This window comes from Poeciliopsis prolifica, unplaced genomic scaffold (assembly GCF_027474105.1).
Source record: "Poeciliopsis prolifica strain line A6 unplaced genomic scaffold, Auburn_PproV2 SCAFFOLD017, whole genome shotgun sequence".
Lineage (NCBI taxonomy): Eukaryota > Metazoa > Chordata > Actinopteri > Cyprinodontiformes > Poeciliidae > Poeciliopsis > Poeciliopsis prolifica.
The window spans coordinates 7430524-7458047 of NW_026562392.1; the positions used below are offsets into that span (position 1 = coordinate 7430524).

Here is a 27524-nt window from a genome sequence, read left to right on the forward strand (position 1 = left end):
CGTATCAAGCATCAAATAATTGCCAATTGCAGAGTCATTTATTCTTCTGACACACAATACAGAATGCTGGGTTCAGGAACCTTTTATGGAGGATGCAGTGTTGAATTGATCCAAAGAAACAAAAGTCACCTAGCACATAGAATTATGGTACTTATCTCGCAAACACATATTGTAAATCTAAAATCAGTATTCCTGATTTTCTATAACTAAGTAGCATATCATTTCCTGCTTCAGAGTTGTAAAAAATGCATGTATGTAAAATAAGATTTCTCATTTGAGCTTTCAGGAATTTTAACTGCCAAGATTTAATGTCATTTTTTGTTTGTATACAGAAAGCAAGTAATTTCCTATCATGAACAGCATATGTGTTGAACTCCTTGTCAGCAATTGAAAATAAACAAACTGATTTAGGGGACCAGAGTTTGGCAGAGGCAGCCACATACAGAAAACCCTCCTGCCCCAGAATGTTTAATAAGTGTTCACAAATCAGAGCCTGTGTGTGATTTAACAAGTAGCACGGAAGAAGGGAAGTAAAAGACTGACAACTATAATTTAATCAGAGATGGCGCTCGGGTAAGACCTGACAACATAGCCGTCCAACACTCAGCCATCTGTTTGTTTTGAGAAAGCTCAGCCAAGAGAAGGAGCCAGGAGCAAACATGTGAAAAAAATAATCAACACTACTATTTTTATTTCAGTTGGGCCCTCAATTTTAATTAGACAAATTAGATCAACCATAGGAGATTTCAAATTAGGACGTATGGGGAAAAATACTGCATAACTGTTGTGTCTGTAATTGAAAACACAGATGTCTTTCATTCAGGTCAAACAGCACAGATGAAGCTGAGTGTCCTTTGGTCCTTTACTAGAATATATGATATTTTCAGCTGAATTAAAAACTGTGGTTATGTATTGCCATTACAAACCAGAATATTAGATGACTTCTTAAACGGTGACACATGTACTTGCAGTGGCACTTGGGCTGCCTTTAGTGCCAATAAAAAAAGATTTTGGTGTTAATTATTTTTGGGATAATTCAGAAAATTTTCAATGTGATGTAGTCAAGCACCAATAGCCAGAATGATGTGTTTGAAAATACTCTTCATTGCTTAATTACAACCTTCTAAAAATAAGGAGTAGGAATGAAGAAAGTTTCAAATACTCCCATTACTAACTGAAGTTGACAGCAGTAAACCAAAAACAAGTCCTAATGCGATGTTCAATTTATCTAGTCTGAAGTGGGATCTGGGAATGACATCAGAACCAGTTTCAGAGCGTACCAGTTCCAAATTAGGAAATTTGTGGGTTTTGTAATATATGTGTTCTGTTATTAGGTTAGCCACTCAAACTAATAATAGTGTATTTTATTACTTTTTCAGTCAAATTGAGTCACAAGCGGCTGTCTGTTTTTTTATACATCCTGAAATGTGAAAAGGGAAAAGTCTACTAGCCCTCTTTTCATCAATTTGCCAGCAACAGGTGGGGAAGAAGCATCAATACTGAGAGAAAATTCTGGATTACCCCGACTCTTTCTATCAATAAAGGCATTAAGCCAGGGGTCTGCAATTCCAGAGCTCAAGTGCAGTAGGGATGCAACTTTTGGATCCATCCCGACTCCAACAAATTTTATAAATTGTCATTCAGTGCTTTGGAGTCCTGTCTGCTCTTGTGTTTTATAGATGTATTTTTTTTAAGAATGCACCAATCTATTTATTTGGCACTTCATCGTGCTCCTGCTGTTTCTCCGATTGGTTTTTGCACTTTTGATCCAACACACTCTTTTGCACCGAGAGCTCCTTTGATTACATGTTTAACATTCTGAGCAATGACTTCCAAAACCCAAGTGCTGCATTGTGGCTATTTTGATTCAGTAGTCCAGTTGCATTTCTGAGCACTGACCCAGAGGAATCCAAATATTATAGAGCCGTAATTCTTAAATCCCCTTCTTTTATGTTCTTGCATTTCTGTACTTTTTAATTTTAAGTTTCCCTATTAAGGGAAGCATTCTAAAATTTCATTTCATCCAGCACTAGTCTTCGGTTCACAGCATGTGGAATAAAATAATTCTTTATATTTTAACTACTCATGAAGGTTTTAAAACCTGCAAAACTTTTGAAAATTATCATTCAAGTTTTTCTGGTGAGCAATAATACTGTACTCTAACTGTAGATGTAATTTTTGTCCTGTGTGTAGATTTTTTTTCTTTCACTTTGCCATTACATGATTTGATGTGTCAGATAAGCTCTTTCAGATAAAAAATAATTGACAGAGGTTAATTTGCTTGCCCTATCTAAGACCAGAATTATAACTAAAATACCGTTTTACCACAACATCAGTTTGCTTCCTAGCCTCTTCCATGTGCGACTTAAATACTCCGCGTTGATAGAAAGTAAATAACTTCTTTGTTGTCATAAAAAAATACAGAATAGTTGCAGAGCAACACCTCCCATAGGTCAACAAATTGCTACTCATTTTTTTTTCCAGCAGCTGAATAATGACCTGTTAAAAGCACATAAAAGGCGACACCCAGCGCAGCACTGCATACAGTATGTTGAAACAGCGATGAATCTGTAAGTGGCTCACAGCTGCTCTAAATCACTTTTAACCGCAGAAGTGACAGACTGCAGGGGAGCAATTAGCACTTACTAATCATCGCAGCATAATTACCACCTATTCATTGATAAACGTCGCTGTACAAAATTCTACTGTTCAGCCATTCCTTACTCTTGCAATATATACTGTTAATATAGGTGCTGTTCATAATTGGATTTATACAAGCCAGTTTTGTTATTTGCATTTACACAGCTCAGTCAGTCAGATAAATGTTTAGGCTATCATCAAACTCTATCTACCCACAAAAAACTGCAAGAACAATAATAGAAAACAAAAGATTTGCATCCGATAATGAAAAATGGAAAAGGAAGAGAAAGGTTTTCCCCTTTCTTCCGCATTTCTACAATGTCTTAAGGTTATTTAAATTGATTGAAATTCATTGTTTTGAAATTCATTGTTTTATATTTTTATTACGACTGCCAGTCCTAATAAACTTTGTTGTGCATGCGTTGCCAGGCGACATGTGCACATGTAGGTGTATTAGGTTGAAGTTTCACTTGCACAAATTAAGCCTGTCACTCGGCTGGATGAGTGACGGGCTTCCAGCCGTCACACAAATTGCATAGGAAATTAATGGAGAGGAAGATTTATAAATGTATAGTTCAAACACAATGGGTTTCTTTTAGACCTTCCTGGATATAAAAATCTAGAAAAAAGAGAGTATGTAGCATCATCAATTTCCCTTAGTCTTTCCAATGTGCAATTGGCAGAAGAGCTTGTTATGTGAAAACAAATGAAAACTGTATTTTATTATTTTTTTCACTCAATGCATTTTATTCACTCTACAGTTTTCAGAATATGTTCTAATGCAGCCCGTTTGTTTCTGTCGACCAATGACAGTGATCACCTGCAGCGACCCTGGCATCCCAGCAAACGGGCTACGATTTGGTGACGATGCCACAGTGGGTCAAAATGTGACGTTCTCGTGCCAGCCAGGATTTGTGATCATGGGAGGGGAAAGTGGCATTTCTAGGACTTGTACTAACAACGGGACCTGGAGCGGAACAATGCCATCATGCCAAGGTAAGTCCATTTTGTTCTGTAGTCTACTCATACTTGTTTTGCAATGCAGTCAATCTTGATAACCATCAGGCTTTGTTACAACAACCTTGGCACACTACCAGAGCGTCACATTAAATTACTTCCTGATGTTTGATAAGATTAGTGAGAAAGGTGACACTGGACTTCCTGTGTGTTCAGGTAGTGGTGGAGTGTTTGTTTCATGCACTGACCCCTGATACATTGCATCAGATGGCTAGTTCACAAAAGTCAACAGTTTGCAAAGTATGCGTGCTGTTATTACTAGAAAACTAAATTATGCAACTTTTTCATTTCGAGGAGTTTTAATGAGCAGGACAAAATTACAATGATCTATCAGGGTTAAAACCACAAAAAGGTCAAAATGAAATTGCTGCATTTGAAGAACTACCAGCACTAACTTTAAGCAAGCCTCTTCCTTTTTAAGTCAGTCTTGTTGTGAAAGAATCCTTGAGAAAATTGTTTCTGTTCATTGAAGTCTGCTGAAATGTTATTTCTAGTTCATTCTAAGTTTCGTTCTTTTACAGCAAAACATCACTACTTTGGTTTCATCTGTCTAAATGCAATTATTCCAGTTTTTGTAATGTTGCAAACATAAGTTTTGTACCCGTATTATTTTTAGAGAGAACTACTTTTCAGAAATGATAGATTTAAGTTTTTTTTTCTCATTGTCATGTCATGAACTGTTCCATCGAACATGTTAAGGCCTGGAGAGTCAACTTTTCAGAGAATCGCACAATATGATGTTGGAGTGAATTTGCTAGTTAATTTTGAGCCTGGAGAGATTTGCAGCTGTCAGCAATGTGTTTGCCTTATAATTAATCTTTTGCACTGTATAATGACGGGCCTAAATTGTTTCTCAATTACCTTATAACCCTTTCAAAATTAATGAGCAGCAACAATTGCTTTTCTACGGTCATTTCTGATCTCTGTCACCCTTGATATTGCGTTAGCACACATCTGTTGCAAACTGGCAGGATGTTGATCAAATTTGGGGTATTTCTGAGATTGCCAGCAATGCCAAAGGTCCTAAATGATGCACTTCAGGTTGGCGAAGGCAACATTGTACACTGTAACTCAAAGAAGAAAAACTGAGCGCTGTTGTTGGAAGAATTTTTGAAGGTGTTTTACAATCTCAGAATTTTAAACTCGTCTCACACCTCAAACTAAAGTGTTAAAGCACAATTTAGAGAACTTGAGGAAACATAGAAACTTAGATTTACACTGAGAATGCAGAAAATTAATAAATAACATATTACGACAGAGCCATCTATTAATTGTTTATATTTTCAGCCCATTACTGCAGTTACTTAGTATTATTTATAGTAGAAAAACTGGAAAGGTAAATCCAGCATTTTTTGTTTGTTTTTTGTTACCTGAAAGTTATTTATTTTCAGCTTCAGATGCTTAACTTGTGCATCATAAAAAAAATTAAGTTGCATTTAAAATGTAATAACCCTATCATTTAAATGTCATGTCCAACTGGCAGATTGTGTTTCTGTGTTTAGACAAACAAAATGGATCTCTCTCAATTTGTAGTTAAAGAATAAGTTATTGTCTCTCTTTGTGAAAGTTACTGCGCATTCTAGCAGTGGTAGAAAATCCAGGAAGCGAGCTTAGTAGTTTTACACCTATCAGCTCTACATCAGTCTATGATTTATGATCCTAGAGTGGAGGCATAGATTAGCATTTCGGCTGCTGACACCATAAAGTAGGTGTTGCAGGAAAGATTAACTCGTGCAGAAAACGGTTCAGATGTACACCGGGAAATAAAAGAGCCTACAAGGCAAAGGGTGGCTTATTGTTGCTAAGGAACTGTTTGCAGGCTGCTGTGTCAGTGACTGTACAGAGAGGCAAACTGTTATTATGTTTGCCTCTTGAGAAATGGCAAGGGACAAATTAAATGTGAGAAAAGGAGGCAGAGTTTGAGAGACTATCATGTACACATACAAACCTAACAACTTGTAGGAGATATGTACGCATAGAATGGCAGAGAGTTGTTGAAAATCAAACACAGCCTTTTTTCCCCCCTTCTACCTTTAGGCTACTTGTTGTTTTTCAGCTGCCTGTGTATAAGATACAGCTTGGAACCTAAATAGCCATTTTCTCTCCTTTGCTCAGCCTTTAGATTTGAAGCCACATGCTTCTCATTGTTCTCAAGCTCCTCGTCTAACCTTGCTCAGACGTTTACAACATCCAAACTGACAGCGAGTTGAATTATTTCACTCGTATTTTTCATTATTCACAAAACCTCTTCCATTATATGCCGAAGACGTCTGATGAGTTGATAGTTGCCCAACTGCTGCCCATATTTGCTTAAACAGAGAGAACAAGAGAAGGCGAGGGAGGCTGAGCTGGTGTGTGTGCTACATGTGCACAGGCATGTATATGAAAGTTTCTAAATCTAACCTCCAGCTGACAGCTCCTGCTGCAGCTCTTACTCTCTGCCCTGCTCCTGCTATCCTACCTGGGGTTGATTTGAAGAGGAGGTAACTCTGGACTCTAAGCTTTCCTGTCACGCTCACCACGATGCATTCACACAGTCAAAAGACCTCTTGCAGCTATGGCCTTCTCTCTCTCATGCATACTTATTCACAGACTCTTGACACATACCCGTGTTTTTTTTATTTTTTTTTTTACCATCATCACCGCTGTCCGTAGTGCTGTCCACTTACATTGACCTGCACACATTAATAAGTGACCCCCAGGGTCGCTGCTGCCTCTTCTCTCACTCTCGGCTCTCCAGTAGCAATTATTTATCTCATGAAGTAAATGAATAAAAGAAAGGCAGAAGGGAGAAGTTTGATTGCTAAGTGGGTGCTCTATGTCTAACTATTTCTCAATATGGATGAGATATTAAAGCTAAACGCAGATGTTACGAGGCCTTTTCCTCCTTTATTTTCACTGTAATTTAAAACCATCTTTAACAAGCAATGAGAATCTGATCCGCTAATTACAGAACTTTTTTCTCACAACTTTTTCCAAAGCCGTTTTAGAAATGCATGAGGGAAATCTGCATTTCTCTTCTAATCAGAAGACTGGCTACTCTAGGAGAATTGTTTGCCGTTTTATTTTGCATGACTGGCTTGAAGTTAAAGGTGCAGCAGTCAGGCAGTTTGAGCTGCTTAAAAGTGACGTGAAGCTGGGCATCTGTCATCTTGTCACAGATTGGAATAACGTGCCAAAAGGGTATGAGCTAAAAAGCTGGCGGGTGGGGGAAGTAGGAGGAAAGACAAATGGAGATTCGAGGAGACAAAGAGGTTTTACTCTCTGCATAATTTTGCACGTAATGTGTGAATGTCAGTTCTAGCTGCTGAGTTTCTGTGTGATGTGCATACACACAGATGACGCATCCAAAGTGTGATCCCAGCATAGGATTCAGTCTGAATCCCAGGTTTGGCATGTTTAGCTGAGAGCGACTAATGCTCTAATGCTGCTTAGAATTACTTTGGAAAATGGGGCCACTCTCGTCTTCTCATTTAGTTCTGCTTGCCACCCAGACCTGCAGCCTTTTTTTTTCTTCTCTGTTTTTGTGTCATTTCTAAAGCTGCGCTTATGAGATTAGAAAGCCTACCTCTATAGTCAGTGTAATATACCTACTTGCATAACCATTTCTTTTTTACTTTGACTTCGCCACTGTTGGATTTTTTCTTACAGATCTAATGTAGGAAAATACAGGTAGCCTAATGTACAGTAACCACCTTTTTTTGTTAAGTGTTATTTTTTGCCCAGAGCTTATTAACATCAGCAGTTAATTACACGATGGCCTGAATGTCTTTCTAAACATAGCATACCTGTGAAGCATATATGCTGTGTAAATGTCCGTATGGAAATGGCTCTGGAACTGCAGCCAACCAAGAACAAAAGACGCTTCCCCTTTAGAGAGAAAGAGTGAATATCCCACTGTGGTCTGTTCCATATTCATTGCTACTCATTCTTCAGGAAAACAAACAAGTAAGCAAAAATTGTGGCAAGAACGTTGTGCCTTATGAAAGTAGTTGCATCCTTGAATCTTTTCACAGTTGGTGTCATTTTACAACAATAAACTTCAATTTAATTGATTATCATTTAAAAGTAAGAGACCATATTCTTGGAAAGGAAGAGACAAATAATATTTATATAGATGAGAGATGTGGGAGATCAAATTTAAACTTTGGCTTACATGCAAAACACAAAGTATCATCTTCCTGATTATCTTCACTGATGTATTGCTTTATTAGGGAGAAGAAAATTGATTGGAAATATTTACAGGATGTATGGAGATAAATACGCAGCAATTTTGGAAGAAATCCTGTTAGAAGCTGCAAAATAATTAAGATAAAAGTTTACCTTCCAGCAGACAAAACATATTCATGTTTGAATGGCCAAATCCAGTCAAAGTTGGACTTGGCTATTCAAATTGTAAAACTGCGCCAAAATTTGAGCTTTGCTATTCACGTCCTTTTGCTATCCAGTCTGATCGAGTTTGAATCAAAGAATTTTAGACTGTAGAAACTGTGCCGAGCATAAAGACACCCTTCAAAATTTACAGCTGTACCTTGCAGCAAAAGATGACAAATTGTTGTTTGTGAGAACCACTCTTTTCATTGTTTTACCTATAAAGAATACATATATATATATATATATATATATATATATATATATATATATATATATATATATATATATATATATATATATATATATATATATATATATATGTATATAAACATATTGTTTCCCTTTCTCTTGAAAGTTATGCATTGTTTTGTGTTGTCTGCAACCTGAAACTCCAGTACAAGACGACATAATTCAGAGGTGGAGCTAAAACTCACTCATTCTTGTCGTTCTAATTCAAATTTCTTTTTCAGCTATCAGTTAATAGTTTGGTGGTATGTGGACTGTAGCCTGTTTTCATTGTGTTTCAAACCTACAGAAGCTTCACTGTTTATAGATAAAATAAGTACCAGGCTATACACAGTATTACATGACTACAATAGTAAAGATTGTAGTCATGTAATGGATTCGTCATACGCAGATCTTAGGCAAACCTGTTCATTACTCTGAGAAAGAAAGGATTGTCTCCTCTAAATAATGTTTACTGAAGCTGCTGGGGATCAAACTCATCTGCAGTGAGACTCATGTTACAAGAGGACTGCTACAGATTTAAAGAACTGCCATAATTTATTCACATTCTTAAAACCCATATCCAGTCTGCAACCCCATGGGCCCATGTGCTAGTGTGTGAGAACTAACTCAGAGCTTGATTATGCATTTATTTATTACATTTGTTGAGCAGAAAGTTTGCAGCTTGCAGATCCCCAAATGTCCCCAGATTACTCACAAATATTTAATAAACTGTAAAGAGAAAAAGGAAAAAAATCTGCAGTCAAAACACAAGTCTCCATTTGGTTTTAACTGTAAACAGTATGTAAAATAGTAACTCGCTCCTATTTCATATCCTTGAAATATTGCTATGCTTTATTGCGCTTAGTTTGATTAAAGTTCAGGGAGTATGCTTTCTTAGCTGTTTGTGAATGTGTTCTGAAAGGGAAAGAGAAATAGATATAGATCATCACTATTTTAACACCTAAAACCTTTTATCATCAACATAAACATTTACTTAACATCGCATAAAACTACAACATCAAGTTTTAAGCCATACTCATCTGTTTTCACTAATGGATATAGACAATGCAGAGCAGCTGATGTATTTGTTGCTATTCTTGGGTGTGTTTTTTAAAATTTAAAGTAGACACTTTTCATCAAACTTCCCAACTTGTCTGGATCTGTAGAAAAACTACCATTTAGAACACCTTGAAATGTTTTTATTTTCTTTAAAAAAAAGTACCTTATTTACCAAAAAGCTCCCAATTTTTAGGTTTTAAGCACAGAATCATAATGTGGTCTCCACAGGCTGCCACATATTTTTCATAATAGTAATAATGAAATCAATTGATTGTTTATTGGCAGATTGTTATACTACTAGCTCAAAAATATTACTGAATTCTTGGTAAATTATTATTATCATTATTATTATGGTATTTAAATGAACACAAATCATCATGTTTGCTGCTGTTACATTATGAGTTGCTACGTTTCTATTAATCATTCTTTGACAAGTCTGTAAGTGTATTCCGACTGTTTTCACAGTGGTGACCTGTCCTACCCCACCGTCCATCCCCAACGGTCTGCTGGAGGGCTCCGTCCTGGAGTGGGGGTCCAGTGTAAGCTATGGCTGCCTCCCTGGATATGAACTCTCCTTCCCTGCTGTGCTTACCTGCACAGGAAATGGCACATGGAGCGGAGACCTGCCTCAGTGCTTGCGTAAGTTGCTCTTTTCTACCCCCTAACTGGCTAGTTATGACAGTAATTACAGAAATTTGCAGAATACATTTCTTTGTATAAAGATTGAGAGTGTGTGAGTAGGAGTTCTGCCTAGAAATGTTTTTTTTTTTCTCCAGTTAGTTGAACTTAGTCAGAAAAAAGCAAACTTTTTGTATTCCATCGTTCATCTGAAACAAGCAGTTCCACGTGTATGATGAAAGTAATGCGAAATAAACTGTGTTTTACCTTGTGCACTGCTTTTGACCGCAATTACAAACCTTTCTTTTTCCCGTATAAAAGTGAAATCAGGACTACAGAAGTTCAGTCAGCAAAAGTCGTTCTGTTCTTCATTTGTCACTTGGGAATTTTTGACATAGAAGGTAACATTTTATTTGTCCCTTGTCAGCAGTACACAGCTCCTGCATTTTTAATATATTGTGTTGCTTATCTCAGTCATTGCTTTAGCATCGCACACCTTTTTATAAGAACGCTTTAAACTGCTTGCAATTTTCAATGATTTGTTTTTCTAATTAATGAAAGTGTTGTAATTCATGAATAATAAATATCAGTCAGATATGAAGCAAGACGACGAGCTGACTCAGAAATTTCCAAGGAATCTAAAAGTCAGGAATGCATATTTTTCGTGTTGCTGTTTGTCTTCGCTTCCTTGTGTTTTTTAAGCAAGTTTTTGATCTGCTGAAGAATATATGAATTCACAAATGTTCGTAGTAAAAAGTGGACATTTTGTCATCACTACATAGACTAAATTCTCTAATTTATATGTAGATTAAAAAGAAGTGAACTGCCCTCTACCCTCAGGGTGAGAGCTGCAGTGTTGATGGAGATGATGATCTGAGCAGACTCATGACTGCGTTTTCTTATTCTCTCTACTCCATTAATATCTTCTCAGGGATGTCTTTGCAAGTGTACTAATAACCTCAGTTATGCATGATTGCTCAAACAGTGTCTCGCTGCCATCTGAATCAGTCATGCAATGTGTCACAAAGAAGTGAAATATTAAGTGGTAAAGTACTTACATGCATTTGTTTCTCTCAGTGTTAGGACTCTTGAATGTTGATCACACATTAAATGTCTCTTATCTAAACACGAACAACGTCAAGATGTTGCTTTTTAATGACTCAGGCATCACAGCGTGAGCTGTTTTCGGGGGCTGTCGGTTGTTTCTTCATGTCAAATTCACAGCAGTATAGAGACTTAAAGAAAATGTGAATTTTGTTTTGATTGATATTGCATAGAGTTAAGTAATATAGCTTGCCTTAATGAGTTACAGTAGTTTGACTTTCAGATGAAGACAGTGAGGTAAACAGCTTTGTTGTTTTTCTGTAGCTGTCATTAAATAACAACAAATCAAAAAGTGTCAGACGGTGACAGAAGTTGATGAATGTTGGTGCATCCATAGAAGCGAGCACATTCCCACGAGGGAGCTTTTAAGACACAGATAACAGATTGCTTTTGTTGTTGCACAGCACCTAGACACAGTATACCTTACAGTATGCCGCAATTTGCTCATGTATGGTGCTTTGGAAAACAAATGGATACCATTTTTCGGTTGTCATGTTTTGGCAACAAGGTTGAACCTGTTAGTTGGATTTTATGTGGTAGCCCAAAGCAAAGTAGCAGAGGTAACTATAGCCAGGACAACTAATTATATTGCACTTCATGGATCTGCCTTGTTTAAGAAACACAAACAAAGCTATTGATGAAAGACAGTAGCAAATGGTCTAAGTTGATTTGACAATATATAGGCGCTAAACGCAAGGCAATCCTGTACAGTTTCAGGTGTTACTGAAAAGTTTTGGAGAGCTGTGAAAGCACATATTCCTAACAAGCAGCAGGTGCTTCCGTTGGCGCCTTCGCAGTCCCAGTGCTGAGTCCCATCGTCCCTTCTCAACCAGAGCCAGACCGGCTCCCTCAGGATCAACCATACAAATGAATCTTGCAGGTGCAGAGCTCCCACTGACTGGAACCCCTTACTGTCAGAGGGTGATCTTTGTATGAAACAAATCACTCCTCCAAAACAATTTACTGCATTTATAACTTATGACTCAAGTTGGTTTGGTGAAGGGTTCGTCTAAAAGTTTCAGGACTGGACTTGTGCACCGCTGATCTACAATATCAACAATTAATAAAATTAACTAAAATTTGTGGTTCTTTTGTTACACAATATAAATAGCTGAAAAGTTGTGAAGGTGAACACTGCAGCTCAGAGTGCAATGTGCTGTCTGATTAATATATGATTGTGCCCACTCCAAGTTACTGATGTCCAGATTTGTCTTTTAGAAAAGCCTTGTGTTTACATTCAGCTGCCCAGGTGTCTGTTCTCGTCCCTGCTTTAGCCAAACTTGTCATCTGGTCATATAATGGATAAGTTTCCACTTGGTAGATATACCATGTCCAGACACTGTCCACCTCAATTATGATGAGCAGTGACATCCCTCAACACACCGCAATCATTTTTCCACATGAGCACCTTCTCCTGCGGTGACGTGAGCAAGCAACCTTTTCTGTTCCTGTCTGCTGCTTAGTGTGTCTGTTTTTTAACCCAGTAATTACATTTAATAGCTGCACCGGTAATAACACAGATGCAGGTTTTGACAGTTGTTCCCAGCTGACACAAAATGAGTGGCTACACATTAAATATCACTGCGCTCAGTAACCAAGTTTCTGTAAAGAACTTGACTCCTCTGGTGCATACTTAATGTGGTAAAGAGGTGATGAATCACTTTAGTTTTGCACAAGCAAAACACATAAGAATGGAAGCAGGGGATAAAAAACGCTGATTATATGTGATGTGGACGAGGTTATTTTCTTTGTATTAGAATGTGAGTAAAGCACCATCTGTGCCAGTCTCAGGTGAAGAATGGAGGCGAGCTAAATCCTTGTTATTAATGTTGACTGTGTGTAATGACTATACTCTGTGGATTTTGTGTTCCATTATAAACACATACATTTGTCATGGAAAGCCTGCAAAAGCACTGAGGTAAAATATTTTTTTCAGACTCTGAACTTAACATAAACATCCATAAGTAATGGATATGAACTATGAACTATGAAATAGTTGGAAAGTTATATTAATGTAAATATTAGTGTAAGATACATGCTTCCCCAAAATCCCCCCCCCCAAAAAAAACACTAACAGCATGAATAAGCAAATTTTCATTTTACATTGAAGGTTTTTGCTGGAAAATTTAACCTGTCAAGTTTATTGATGTTTCTGTTTGAGCAAAAATATTTTTTAAAGTGGCAGCTTTGCTTTTTCTTTCGTGCCCATGCCTGCATCACTGAGTATTTCACTTATGATTGTAATTCATTTTCACCTCAGCGCATTTAAATACAGCTCAGCAGAACTGTGAGATTCTGCAAACACAAATCTTTACTCGGAATCCGCAGCCAAACAGGATTAAGATGCATGTTCATGCTCCTACCAGCACATAGGGAAGAGCTAAATTCAGTGTTTGAGAATGCCAGTTTTTAGTTGTCTGCAGGGATAAGTCTGTGATCCCAACTTTGAATCTCTGAATCTGGCCTCTGCATACTGATGACTTCAAAGCATTGATAATTCATCAAGGAAGAGGAAAGGCAGTGAGAGAGAGAGAGGAAGTCAGAAAGACAGAGAGAGAGACAGAAAAGTTTGACGTGTCTCCATCTCACCCTTTCTACACACATTCGTACACGCATACACACTGGCACATTAAATATGCTGAGCTTGGTTTGGCTTGGGGCCATTTTTCTTATATATCCATAAAACAGAACATTATTTTTCTGTGGCTTGAAGTTTATGACTGATGTGCATGTCACCTGTTTGGCCTGCATTGTCAACTCTCCAAGAAATACGAACAGAATACTAAGCTTTACGGTGCCATTTGAGATGGGACAAGAATTGTTTTCAGATCTGTCCAGAGGTTTGCATATTTCTCTTGCCATCCCAGAAAAACCAGTCAGACTCGGGACTTGAAGCACAATGCAGGGTCTTACTGCTTCAATATTAATATTCCAGGGGAGCACATTGCGCTGGATAAGAAGACGTTTGAGATATTTTCAGTTGAAAGTTTACCCAGCCATTCTTGCACTGTGTATTTTAATCTCTCTTCCGAGATATTGGTTGTATTATGGATTGGTTGTGGGAAGACCCTGTTAGTTCATGAGTTGTAGGAGGAATGGTAGGAGGAACATATCTATCTGTCAGCAGACCTCCATGCAGCAGCACATGTCAGGTCTGGAGGAGCAGCTGCCTCATTATTAGCTTGATCCTGCGGTGCTCTGGCTGCGTGACTGGGTGCTTTGACTCTCTCCCTCCCCTCTGCTCTCTCTCCCACATACATCAAGCATATCAGAACCACCGACAGCTAACAAGCAACATATACTGATTACTGGGGTCATTGGGGAGTGATGGATGGATAAAATAAGGGGATGAATAGAAAGAGGCATTTGGAAGACCAGAGGATGGCTCACTTGTCCCACCATCAAACCCATTCAGCCTAAACTATTTGAGCCACTTTTATTTGATGTCTATAAGCAATAAATTGACAGAGGAGCAGTGGAAATCCATCAGGATTCTTCTGCTGAGGCCATAGCTAGAGTCCCATTAAAAAAGCAATGTCATACAAGAGGCTTAGAGAGCAAGAGTGGCAGTAAATTGCTTCGGTTGAGTTAACCCCTAGGCCCCTTCAGAGAAATTAATATTTCACTTGCTAATTATTTTGATCTGAAATTTAGAGCCATGACCTTCCTCAGCTCCCTCTATGCTGCCAAGATGAATATTCATACACCTACTGTAACTACTCACCAATGAGACTGATTGCTGGAAACAAAAGTGATTAGATGTGCACAATTCATCCTGCAACAAAGATGTCCATGTACCAGCCCACATTTGTCAAAATAGACTTTCTACAACCCCAGTAACGTCAAAGCAATTTTAATAATTTCCTCTTTGAAGACATTCCAAATTATATAGGAAGATGATTATTGTGACGATTATATAAATGGAATAAAAAGTCCACCAAAGAGAGCAAAGCTGAGTGAAATCAATGTAGGTACTTGGTCTCTGATCATGTATAGCTACATGAGCAGAAGCCCACACAGTTTATTATTTCTTAATTATAGCCTCTCCATTCAGTCACTGTCTGCAGTTTTCTCATAGACAACAAGGTGGGAAACATCAACATTAAATTCAGAAAAAGGCCTGAGATTCTTAACTAATCAGGGTTCGGGACTCACTGACAAGCTGAGACTTATTCAGGAGTTAATCAAGGTTGACATATGATGTAGCTTTAGCTCAGTGAAACTATAACCACTGTTGAAAGACAACCCGTTTCTTCAGTATCAGTTTTTTCCAACAAATGTAAAAACTGAGTGAGAACAAAGTCCAATTTAAAAACATTCAGGTTTACAATAGTTTTCTTCTGATTACCTATCAGTTGTTCAATCCTGAAAAATATTGATCTGTGACAAATCTTAGACAGCGCTTTGTTCACCCTGGATGTAGGGCTAACATCAGAAACCTGAATGTGCATGAATTGATTACAAAAATGAACATGATTATCTTCATTACTTGGCAACTTGACAGTTTATGTGTTGATCGTGTAGAGATCACGTATTCACTCATCGTCCCTTTGTTCTTCAGGAGAGTAGTATTTAATATAGTCTGCATCATACCTGTTTCACTTTGCTCAATTAAGGGATGTAAAAAAACAACAAAAACTACTGTAAAAAGATTAAATGGTGAAAAAAAACTCCACTTATTGTTAATATTTTTCCAGAGAAAAGACCTGTCACCCACTTTTTAAGCGGGACAGTGCCAAATTGATGGTTCTCATGCACAGTGACTAGCGTCCTCTGTAATACGGTTAGTCACAAATGGTCAATGGGATAAAAAAAAAAAAAACATCAAGTGATTGATCCAGGGATATTAGTTGAAAGTTAAGTGGAAATATTAAGGTAGAAAATTATCCACAATTAACAAGATTCATTGTAGTCTTACTAAAGTTGTGGAAAAATAAAATCTTCATTCACTATAATGTGTAGTTACAGCTTTCTAAAATGCAAAGTCACCCCAATTTGAAATACTGGGGAATTTTTGAGTATTTAATGCGTCTCTCTGCTGATAAGCCTGATAGCGATACAGGTTTCCAGCAGGAATCGGCCCCATCCACGCTGCCTCTAGTGCCAATAAGTGGATTCAGGGCCGTAGTACCACTTTGCTTGATTGGTCAGACTAGTGGCGTGATCTAAACTCTTCTGAGGACGATGCCACATCACAATGATGAAGCAATTAATGCAAAAGGATTAATCACTGAGTCCACTTCCCACAGTATTCTGACCGATATAAATAGCAGTCTACGTTTGAATTTTAGATGTCCCTTTTTTTGTCTTTTGTAGTACAATTTTCTGTGAAGCTAAATTTTGGATGAGGATCAATTGTAATTATCATCAAAACAACAAGATATAAATTTGTGAAATCTAGTACTGTGTATTCAATGAGTCTATAGAATGAGTAGGCCTGTCACAATAAAAAAATTTGCTGGACAGTAAATTGTCCCAGAAGTTATTGCAATAAACATCAATATTGAGATCATTTTCATTTAATCGTTTTGTTTTAATTTATCATGTGATTAATTTATTTAATGCTTAGTGCGACAAACCAAGTCTGAGATCTACTTTTGAATTGAATTAGTAAAATACATCAACTTCTCGATAGGATTCTTATTTATTGACATGGACCAGTTTGCTCAGAGGTGTAGTGATGAGAAAGAGCTCAAACTTCTGTTCCTGTTTCCCTTTTTCTTTACACATCTACGATATCACTTTGTATCTGCAGCCAAGTTCTGCGGAGATCCTGGCGTGCCTTCCAAAGGACGGCGAGAAGGACGCAGCTTCATATTCAAGTCAGAGGTGACATTCAGTTGCAGCGTCCCCTATGTGCTTGTTGGAGTGACAACACGCATTTGCCAGGAGGATGGTACTTGGAGTGGTTCTCAGCCACGGTGTATAGGTATTGCATTGCATTCACAAAATGGTCATACATAATTTTTGTTTGTACTTTTTTGCACAAGAGTTGCACACAGTGAGATGCCCATCGGCTCAAATCTTAATTCATGACAGATGGTTTTGATGATGTCCATTGGCAGGCAGTATATTAATGTATTTTTGTGCTTGACTTAAATGGAGAGAAGTTTCATCACATTCCAATAATAGCCAAATTAGTATTCATTTTACAACAAATTTCAGAAGCTCAAAATTCATTATGAAAGAAATAAATCATTCCTAGATGATTCTGCTCACGTTAGCAAGCCACTTCAGTTACTGTCTGCCTGTACAAGCCACTCCTGAGAAAAACGACTTTTTGATAATCAATCTTTTTCTTTCTGTCACACTGACCGCTTTGCTCCCTTGCAATCCCTTATCATCGCAATGGTTTCTTGTTGCAGAGTCTACAAGAAGCACATGTGAAAATCCAGGAATACCTGAGCACGGCTTCATGAATTACTCTACAGGTTTCAAGGTAAGATGAGGGGGAGAAAAAACTAATTTAGTGATGTCCTTATGTACTTAAGCTTTTCTGATAAATGCAAAACAAAAAAATAGTACGAGAAAAGACCAGCCACTTTGGCAATACTAAAGTAATTTATTTTTTTTAGTACAGCCTTACAAACTTGATTATCAGCCATCTGAAGGCTGAAATATTGGCAGTTCCATCTATGAATCTTCTAGCATTTCAAACCATCTTTCAAAAAGACACTGGAGGCAACACTTTGCTGGTAGCTCTGTCAGCACTCCTAGGCAGGGGTGGAAATGATAAACACATAAACCTGAGGTTCCTTTACTACTTTGGCTCAACTTTACACTGTTTTTACAGAAGGATTCCTATTTTCTCTAATATGAAAGCCATATATAGAATGGTTTGAACTATTGAATTTGAATGTATTGGTTTGTATTGTAACAGAAAACACATACATGTATGCTGCCTCTGTACTCATAATTAACAATATTCATTATCCACCTTCTTTGAGATGCACCATATCAGCAAAACTCAAAAATTAGAGGCAATCCACACAAATTCAAATGTTCAGATCCAGCTATTTTAAAGGCATTGAAACTTTATGTTTCATCATCAGTCGACCACAAAAAATTGTTTAAATTAATTATTTAAAGTTTAGAGTTGATGACATGTACTGTATACCAATATGTGGTTGAGCGTTTAGAGTTCCAACAGGAACTGTGAATTTACCGTAATCCTTGAGAAAACCCGACTGATTACTAAGAGGTAGGGTGAAAATGTTATAAAGCTCACCTCATTTTTCTGTTTACACTATGAAGATCTTCTTGAAATGGGCAGATTCTGATGGATTTATTGGTAAAAACCACACTTTATGTATAATGTATTACTGCAGTATTGAGAAAAATTGTAAATATGCTTCTCAGGTGATAACAGATAGATTTAATGTGATTTCCCAACTTTTCTCAATATTGGTGCTATGTTAATTTGTTTATTTAAGGATCCCCTTCAGTCTCTACAACAACAGAGACTATTCTTCATTTTTCACAAACATTACAGTGAATGCTGTAATGTTTTAAATGCTGTAATGTTTTAAAATCATACTTTTAAATGTCTGTAGTTTTAAGATTAGCATGAAACAAGAAACTGTAAAAGTTCAATTATCACAAAAATCTGTATTATAATGTTTGTGTGCTTGACAGCTCCCCTGAAGGCTCTCACTCCATGTATTTCACTTTATTTAAGTGTAAACAATTTCTTCACAACCTTCAGCAGAATCACTGATATGAAAAGTGTCACAATAAAGGCAGAAGCAGTTTACACGGATTGGTGCCTGTAATGGTGTGCGGTCTTGCATCGTTCTGCATTACTGAGAAACTTTTACCCACATCTTGACACTTCCAAATGAGGATAATCTATCTTTGTGCTGTCTTTAAGGAGTGGACTGGAATGGCTGCTGAAAATATAAACAAAATTATTTAAACACTAGAAAATAGACAAGCTCTTCTAATCTCCGTATCAGATAAGAAAACACAACAAAACAAAAAAATAATAGGACATCGGCTTCAGAATAATTCTCCCTTTTACCACAACACCATACAGATAATCATTACTAAGGAGAAAAGAAACATTTAGTGTTCAGTATTATTTCCCAGCTCTTTAGATTTGAAGCTGGGAGCTTATTGGCATTTGCATCAGTGTATTGATTCCCTCTTTGTGTGTTGTCTGTTTGTGGCCAGGTGGGGAGCAGAGTAGACTTCCAGTGCCAACAGGGACACATACTGCAAGGCTCCACAACAAGGCTGTGTTTGCCGGATCTTACCTGGACTGGGATCCAACCTACCTGTGTCCGTAAGTGCTTGCTCTTTATGCCCTCACTGTATCTTCAGATCACTTCTCCTGTCGTTGTTTGTCTCCAACCCTTCGGTCTTTTTTCACACTATTTATCTGTGCCGCTGCTTACTCGGAGGGTCTCTTTACACTCGTGCTCTGCCCTTCACCTCCTCACCCTCCCTGTGCCTCTGTCAATGCCACGTTCTCTCATTCGCTCAGTCCTCATCTAACCCGGGACTTTCCAGTAGATTGCTTCTCATACCTCAATCAACCTGTCATCGTTCTGAGACTGAAATGTTGGCCAAGATTACTGTCATTCTGTTTGAACAAGCTGAACTGTCGACCAGCATCGAACCAGGGCCGTGCAGTTTATCCCATTCACTTTGCCAAGATAAGTGGCTCTCCAAGTTGTGGCGTAATTCGGTATTTCTGTGAGATCCCTGTCTGCTAAAGCAATTTTTCTTGAGCTTTTCCATCTCAAATTGGAGCAAAATTGTTCTTTAGCAATTACTTGTAGTGTTAACATTCAACACAGACAGAGAGACAGACTGATAGAATAGACGGACAGGACTTTCCTGCTGATGATGTGCCTGCTTTCTGTCATGAAATGCAGAGGTGGAGTGGTGAGGCAAACGCGGTTGACCCAGGTATAGGTGAAAAGATTAAATGTGTTAACGATCAAGCACAATCCAAAAAAGGTCCAACAATCCAGGGCTCAACGGCGGTAACAACTGGAGGAAACAAATGGACTGAGAACACAAGGACCCGATGAGGAACAAGGAACACAGGTGAGGTTAAATACACAGAGGTTGTGTCTCACAGAACGAGACACACCTGGGAACAATCAAGGGGAGACCGGACAACGCAGAGACTCAATAAGACACAGAAACTCAAAATAAACACACAGAAAAACTCAAATCAACACAGAGAAAACCCAAATCCTTACACTTTCCTAGTATATCTAAATGGCTAGATTTAGCCATTCTTTAGATATGCTTCCATATGATATTTTATCACTTTCATGTGATAAAATATCACATATAAATATCCCATGTAATACTTTCACGTTGAAAGAAGATTTTCAACGTGAAAGTTTCCCATGTGATACATTATCTCTTGTTTCAAGGTGTCCTGAACAATATGTGGCAAAAAAAAGTCGGTTTCATCTTGCAGTGAGACTTTTAAAGTATCTCTGTGTGTGTTTTATTGAAATAAGAGGAAGTTTCAGAGGGATTGTGAAACCTTTCATTTTTGCTTGCTGCCTTTTTATTGTGCATAAACCCACTCACCGGTTTATTGGGTAGAGCCAGCTGAGTAGAGCCAGCTTTGTATTATCACATCTCTCCACTGAATCCCTATATTTACTATATGGTCTTTTTTTAAAACATATTGGTTCAATTTCAGATTCATTTTAGATTATGTGATTCTAGATGCCAAACAATTAAAGTATGTTATGCTTATAGTTGTTTCTAATACTCTTTTAATGTACCTTACTTACGACATAGCCGTGCAGATGGGATCGACGTCTTATACATATACTGGACAACAAATAAAGCCTGGTATTCTAGGAAAAGGTTTTCAACCCTCCAAGGGTTTTGAGTCTTTCCTCATGTGGTAAATAAAGCCTTCTTGAGGTGTGATAAATTTGTCATCCCTTCTCATTTAATTGTGGTTTTGGTTGAGACTTTGCAGCTTTGTAGTGAGGACTTCATGAAAGATATACTAATATAGGAGGAAAAATTATTTCAATTTGTTGTACTCTCAACTCTTCACACTTGTACTTCAGACTTTAAAAGATATGTAATATAACTATATTAAACTTCATGGATATGGAGCAAATCTGAAATATCAAGTGGTAGTGTGCTATATATATATATATATATATATATATATATATATATATATATATATATATATATATATATATATATAGATATATATATAGATATATATATATATATATATATATATTTATATTTATATATATATATATATATATAGATAGATAGATAGATAGATAGACAGACAGACAGACAGACAGACAGACAGACAGACAGACAGACAGACAGACAGACAGATATGTCCAAGGTCAGCAGTAATTATATCATATTTTATAAGGATTTATATATTTTATATCATATTTTATAATCTGCAGAGGTTTTATTATTTTAGATTCAGCAAAGAGAAATGCAAAAATCCTTGCTTGTCAGCCTTTCACTTGACAGTTCATAGCTCATTTCTCCTCCACTTTATTTTTTTTTTAATGTTGACCCTGTCATCACATTCCTCTTTGAATGATTCAGGAGTCTGGGTAACTCCTGACTCCCTAATGGCATTTATTGCTGAGCAGGGATGAGCTCTTCAAATTAAACAGCAGTCAGAGCAAATTTGTCTCCTTTTAGATCCAGGTGAAATGTGTGGCAAGTGCCTAAATAAACCTACTGGAGGTTTCAATCTAACCAGAAAACCAGCATCCTATTAGTTCAGAAGTTTAAACAACAATATTAGGCATTGGATCTTTGTGCAGAGACAAGGTGAAAACAGTCTTCTTTCACTTCTGCTAAAATCTATTACTGTTTGAAGAGGCTCGAGTCTGTACGAGAGATACTGTGCCTGAGGACTGAATTTTCTTTCTTTTTCTCTTTTAAGGCAACGCACTATAACACAGGAGTAAAATGGAACATAAATTACTGAACCTAAATTTAAAATCTGAACCTTTGAAATGGAAGCCTCTTACCATCACTTTGAAGTTGTTGAACACCATTTCTCTTTATATCCCCCAAGGCAAAGGTTGCGCAAGGTAATAGCATTCTCATTATTATGGAAATACAAATCAAAACCCAACTTATATTGATTTAGGAGCTTGTATTACCGCATCTGTATCTTAATGCTTGCACCTCAAAATGGACATCAAAAGTCAAACCAGTCACTCACTGTTGGATTGTCTCTCATTATGCCATTCTTCATCTAAAAAGTATGATTTTTTTTGACTTAGTAGATTGCATTTCACATTTGTGCTAATACATTATATAAAAAAAAAACTTGAATCCCCCAAGGATTTTGGACATTTATTTTGGATAATTGGTACATTGAACTGTAATAAATGATGGAGCTTTTGTTTGACACTTTTAACCTATATCCCATAATAGCAACAGTAACTGCCTACCTTGACATATATAAATAGATCAATAAGACTTAATGTTTCCAGGTTCTGGACTTCATGTTTTAGTTTCTGTGCTTGGCAGGCGCAGATATCTGTCATCTTAAATGACACAACCCTGAAGCTGCTCTCTAGCATTGCTCCATCACATGTAGTGGCTTGACAATGTATTGATTTTTTCTTCTGCCCTTGTCTTGTCATTGTTACTGCTGAAATTATTAGAGAAAAATGTATTTGATCTTTTCTAGATTCTAGTGCCACTGCTTGAGAAATTAAGTGCAGATCTATGAAAAGTAATACATATTTCCTACGTCTTTGCTTTGTTTGTGTCTGTTTCAGCTCATTCAGCAAATTTTGACATCAGAAGACAATAACTTCAGTAACTGCAAACTACTAATTATTATTCATTTATTAGATATAATATATATACTATATATAAGATGTAATTGTTCCTCTTGTTATATCATGAACCAAGGACAAAGAAATTACTTAGATCAAGTTGATCTGACAACATGAAGGCTGAAAGAGCAACAAATTTTGCCTCAATTTAAAGAAATTCAAGAGCACCAGTCATGCAACCTCACTGCCACACGGATTATAAAGCTATTTCTAAGGCTTTGGGTGCCTGCGGACCACAATGAGAACCATTTGTCACAAAACATAGAAGACTGATGAACTTCCCCAGGAGTGTCTGGCTTACTAGTGTCTGATCAGGAAATATCCCAGAATATATAAAACTCTGTAGGCCTCACTTACTTTAGGTTACTGGGTTTGCGTTCACAATTCAACAACAAAAAGAAGACTGGATGAAAGTGCCATAAATGGAAAAGTTCCAAGGTGAAAATTACTATTGAGCTGAAGAAACGCATTGAACATCTCACATTAGCCAAAAAAAAGGGGCTTGATGATCCCCAAAACCTTTGGTAACATATTCTGTGGCCTGACGAGATCAAGCTGAACATTTTTTAAATGTGTGAATCCTATTGTGTCTGCCACAAAACTAACAGAGTTTCAGAAATTGAACATAATGGCGACAGTTGAGCATCATTGTGGTGGCAGTCTGATGGACTGGGGCTGCTTTGCAGTTTCATGACCTGGATGACTTGCTGCGATTTATGTAACCATGAATTTTACTTTAGCAACAAAATCCTGAGGCAGAATGTTCAGAATTGCCTATTTAAAGCAGTCATTAGGTGAGAATTGGCATTCACCCTGCAGGTTCTCAGTCCAAAACAGGACAACAGAGACACACTGGACAAACACCAGCTTATGCACACATTCAAACCATAGGCCAATTCTGGGAAATCTATCAAGCTAACATTTCTTTTTTTGGACTCCAGGATGCTTAACCACTTGGAAGAACCCTCAGGGGAACATACAAGCTCTATGCAGAAAAGCCTTAGGTGGGATTCAAACCCAGGGTCTTCTTGGTGACCCTACTAAAGTAGTTTATCAACAAAATTTGACTTTTTGGACAAAGATGTTTTTTTTTTTTGTAAATTGTTGTCAAAACAGCTAAATTTTGTTTGTCATGATTGATTTGCAAAAACTATTCAAAAGTGTTTTGGGGTGGGAACTAACTTTTTATGGGCACTATTACATAAAACTTAAACAGTTGTTCTGAAGTTACACTCGACCTTTTGAAAACAGTTTTTATGATGAATTAGATGTCTGGTTTTCCAACTTTTACTTTCAAACACCTGGTTGCTATATGAACACAACATCTCCACGAATGGCCAAACATCCATTATGTTGCTAGCTAGCACTAAAGTAATATCCAACATGAGCGTTTTTCCAGTCACAATCTTCTTCCATAAAGTCTAGAAATTGCGTTTCATCCTGGCATTCCTTCCGCATCCTATTTCCACTAATGTCATTAAAATGCCATGAAGGACCGATTTGGTACTGTGCAGCTGTCTCCCATTTGACAGCTGGCAGCATGCACTTTCACTTGCAAGCATCAAAATTATTTCACTATTTTCACATTATTGTTGATGGCCTGGAGCCCGAATGTTCAAGCCTGCAATGTTCTTCCAGTTGGGTGATTTGCATATGGTTTCATGTGGTTGAGAGTTGTTGTTGGAAAACATTAAACTAGACAAAATCCACTTGAGAGAAAATGGACTTATTTAACATAGTTTATAAAAGGGCTGTGTTTTGAAAAGGCAGCTAATTCAACTTGTCAAGTTTCCCCTTCAGCCAAAGCTTTTTTTCCTCTAAAAGAATAAAAGATTTTGTCATATTTGATGTGAGCTGTTAACTCAAATATAAATAACAAAAAAACTAGCATATGATGCACTGAATAAAAGAATACTTTGACATGAAATGTAAAAAATGTGAGGCAGGAAAGTGCTCACTTACCGTGTTGGGTTATTGCATGTACAGCTTGAGGTCCTTGGCGAGCTTTAGGCACCTGCATCTGGACTGTTTATCCCATTTCTCCTGAGGACCCTGTCAAGTTCCATCAAACTATCTGTGAAGAAAATTTAAATTGCCATCTTGATGCAACAGCAGAAATGATCGGTAGGATTGAAGTGAAGGGTTATTGTAGGACACAAAACGACCTATCCAAAAGTCTCTGTCTTTTTTTTTTTTAAGATTATTGCCTTTGTAAATGAAAGTACATGCATCATTGCCATTGTGTGGACTGCTTTCAGAGCTGTCATTGTTTTGTTAAGTCTGACCATTCTCACTGTTCATTCAGCTGAGAGGTGCTGTCATATCCTGGTAATGATAAATCATTTTTAAAGATGCATTCAGGCATCAGGCCACATATTTTACACTTACTCAATTGGTTAGAAGATGTGTTCTGATTATATATGATTTTCAAATTAAAAGTACCTTTTTGAGAAAAAAAAAGCCCAAAAACTTTTCATTAAGCCCACATTTCAAAAAAAATTTTTCTAAAATTTTCTTTCCCTAAAATGTAATATGCTAATTGTAAAGACTGAAGGTTTTAGCAGCCGTAAGTAGAAATAATCATAATTTACAGAAAGAAAGACTTGAAAAAAATCAATGTGAGTGTAATTAATCCATATAATGTGTTTCATTTAGTAAATGAAGCTCTGAAATAAATAAGCTTCTTAGTAATGTTCCAATTTATTTAATATGATTGTATTTTATGAATTCAATATACATTTCACTTTAGTCCAATTAGACTGGTCTAGTAATTTATCGCTCTCTGCCTCATTTATCTGCAGCATAACCACTTTCATGTGCAGATTTTAACAGTGTCTTGCAAGAGTATTTACTTATTTTTTTAATAGACATTGTGTCATGTTACAAACAGCCTCAGTGCATTTTATGCACTGGAGATGCTTTGTGTAATTTTACTACTTTGTTTGCTACTCAAAGTAATAAACAATTACAATTGTAAAGGGAAGGGTTGTGTGGGTTTTAACTTCTTTATCAATTACACTGAATTCAGTAACCCTAAGTTAGTACTCTGTAGAACTTTTCATGCAAGTGTAACTGTATGTCTCTTTGATCTTGGCAGATCTAGAGACTGTAATTTCTGTCTCACATATTCATTTTTTTATTTTTATTTTTTGCAAAATAACTGAACCTCTGTCTTGTTGAGTCTAGATGTAACCGCAAACATTTGAGTTTAGCCCATGTGACCAGAGCACCCTTAGATGAGTCCTGTATGCCCTTCTTGATTCGTGGAATGCTGCTAAATCCAAGAACCTTCTTTCTCATGAGAACTACTGCAGACAAGAAAGCCAGCATAAACATCAACCAATGAGCATTAATTCAAACAACTTTAATATTTTTTTCTATTTACAACACTTTCATTGGATAGTCCCTCTGATCCTAAATGCTTTGCATGTTCTGTTTTCAGCATGCCTTTCACTCAAAAAGGTCGCTGGTGTCATTCTGCCTCCTCCATTCTCGGTACCGACGTGATCACTTCAAGGCAGATATCAATCACTTCTAACTTTTAAAAGGCTACTTAGTTTATCCTAATCTCTCTAAGTTTACACACTTTTGTTATTTTAGTAGTGCATTTTTAAACAAATAAAATTTGCATAGCAAATTTTTGCATGTTTTTCTACAGAAAAGGAAGAGAAACACAATGTGAGATGGAGTGTTTGTGTATTGGTAAATTATGCAAACACTAACCAGTTGAACTTCACACTGACATTTAACTTTAGTGTTATTATTATGAATATTGCAAATCACTGGCTTTGACAGAGGCTCCTCTATCAGTCCAATCCTTTTCTTTTAAGCCTCAACTTCTTCCCCCCTTCCTCATGAGGACTTGATTACATTCCTCTATTTTTACACTTATGTTTGTGTGTGTGTGTGTAAGCCTCACTGTGTACAGGGTGGTGTGTGAATTTGGCTCGCTTGATATTTGTGTCTCCCTGTAGATGTGTGTAATAACACATTTGCCCTCTGCTTAATCTCCAGCTCACTCCTGCAAGCAGCCAAGGAGCCCAGCCAACGCTGACGTTATGGGTCTAGACCTGCCCTCCTACGGTTACACCCTGGTGTACACCTGTCAGCCAGGTTATTTCCTCTCCGGGGGTTCAGAGCACCGCGTCTGCCGCTCTGACGGCAGCTGGACGGGCAAGGTGCCTGTGTGCAGAGGTACGCTGTCGGCAGAGGTCTGCGGGGGCAAGATGAATGAAGAGGGTGGTGAAGTAAAACTAAAAATGTTCAGGGGAGAGCTTTGAATTAATGCATATGGCAGGATGCAGAGAGTCGGCGAGTGCGTTATTGTACTGAATGTGTTGTGAGACTGTTTGGATGTGGATGTTTAGGTTGCAGCTGCAAGAAAATAAGGGAAAGCTTAATGCATGCAGGGTGTTATATCTGTGTCCCTGCAGCTTTAAGCCTTGCAGTGCATCGCCACATCTCAGTGACAATGCATATTTATGTTCATTTGCAGTTGGATCTAAATCCCAAGAGAAAATAGTCAAACACGTGCCAGGGACAGCAAGCCCTAAGATGAAGGGTGGGTATTTAAATACATGAGCTACTTGTGTAAAAATGCTATAGACATGCTGACTTTTGGGAGGAGCTAATTTTAAAGCTGCTTACATTGGTAACCAT

At 37.3% G+C, this 27524-nt stretch overlaps 1 protein-coding gene across 2 annotated transcripts in view; it reads left to right on the top strand.

Moving 5' to 3' along the window:
* LOC129367504 (CUB and sushi domain-containing protein 3-like) overlaps nt 1-27524 on the top strand; it is a 230972-nt gene that overhangs the window by 194384 nt on the left and 9064 nt on the right. For both annotated transcript variants that reach the window (XM_055042010.1, XM_055042011.1), the window contains exons 59-65: nt 3454-3636; nt 9784-9957; nt 16796-16969; nt 17406-17479; nt 19213-19324; nt 26880-27059; nt 27361-27426. In XM_055042010.1, the coding sequence (XP_054897985.1) occupies nt 3454-3636; nt 9784-9957; nt 16796-16969; nt 17406-17479; nt 19213-19324; nt 26880-27059; nt 27361-27426 (963 nt within the window). The remainder of the gene's footprint in view (nt 1-3453; nt 3637-9783; nt 9958-16795; nt 16970-17405; nt 17480-19212; nt 19325-26879; nt 27060-27360; nt 27427-27524) is intronic.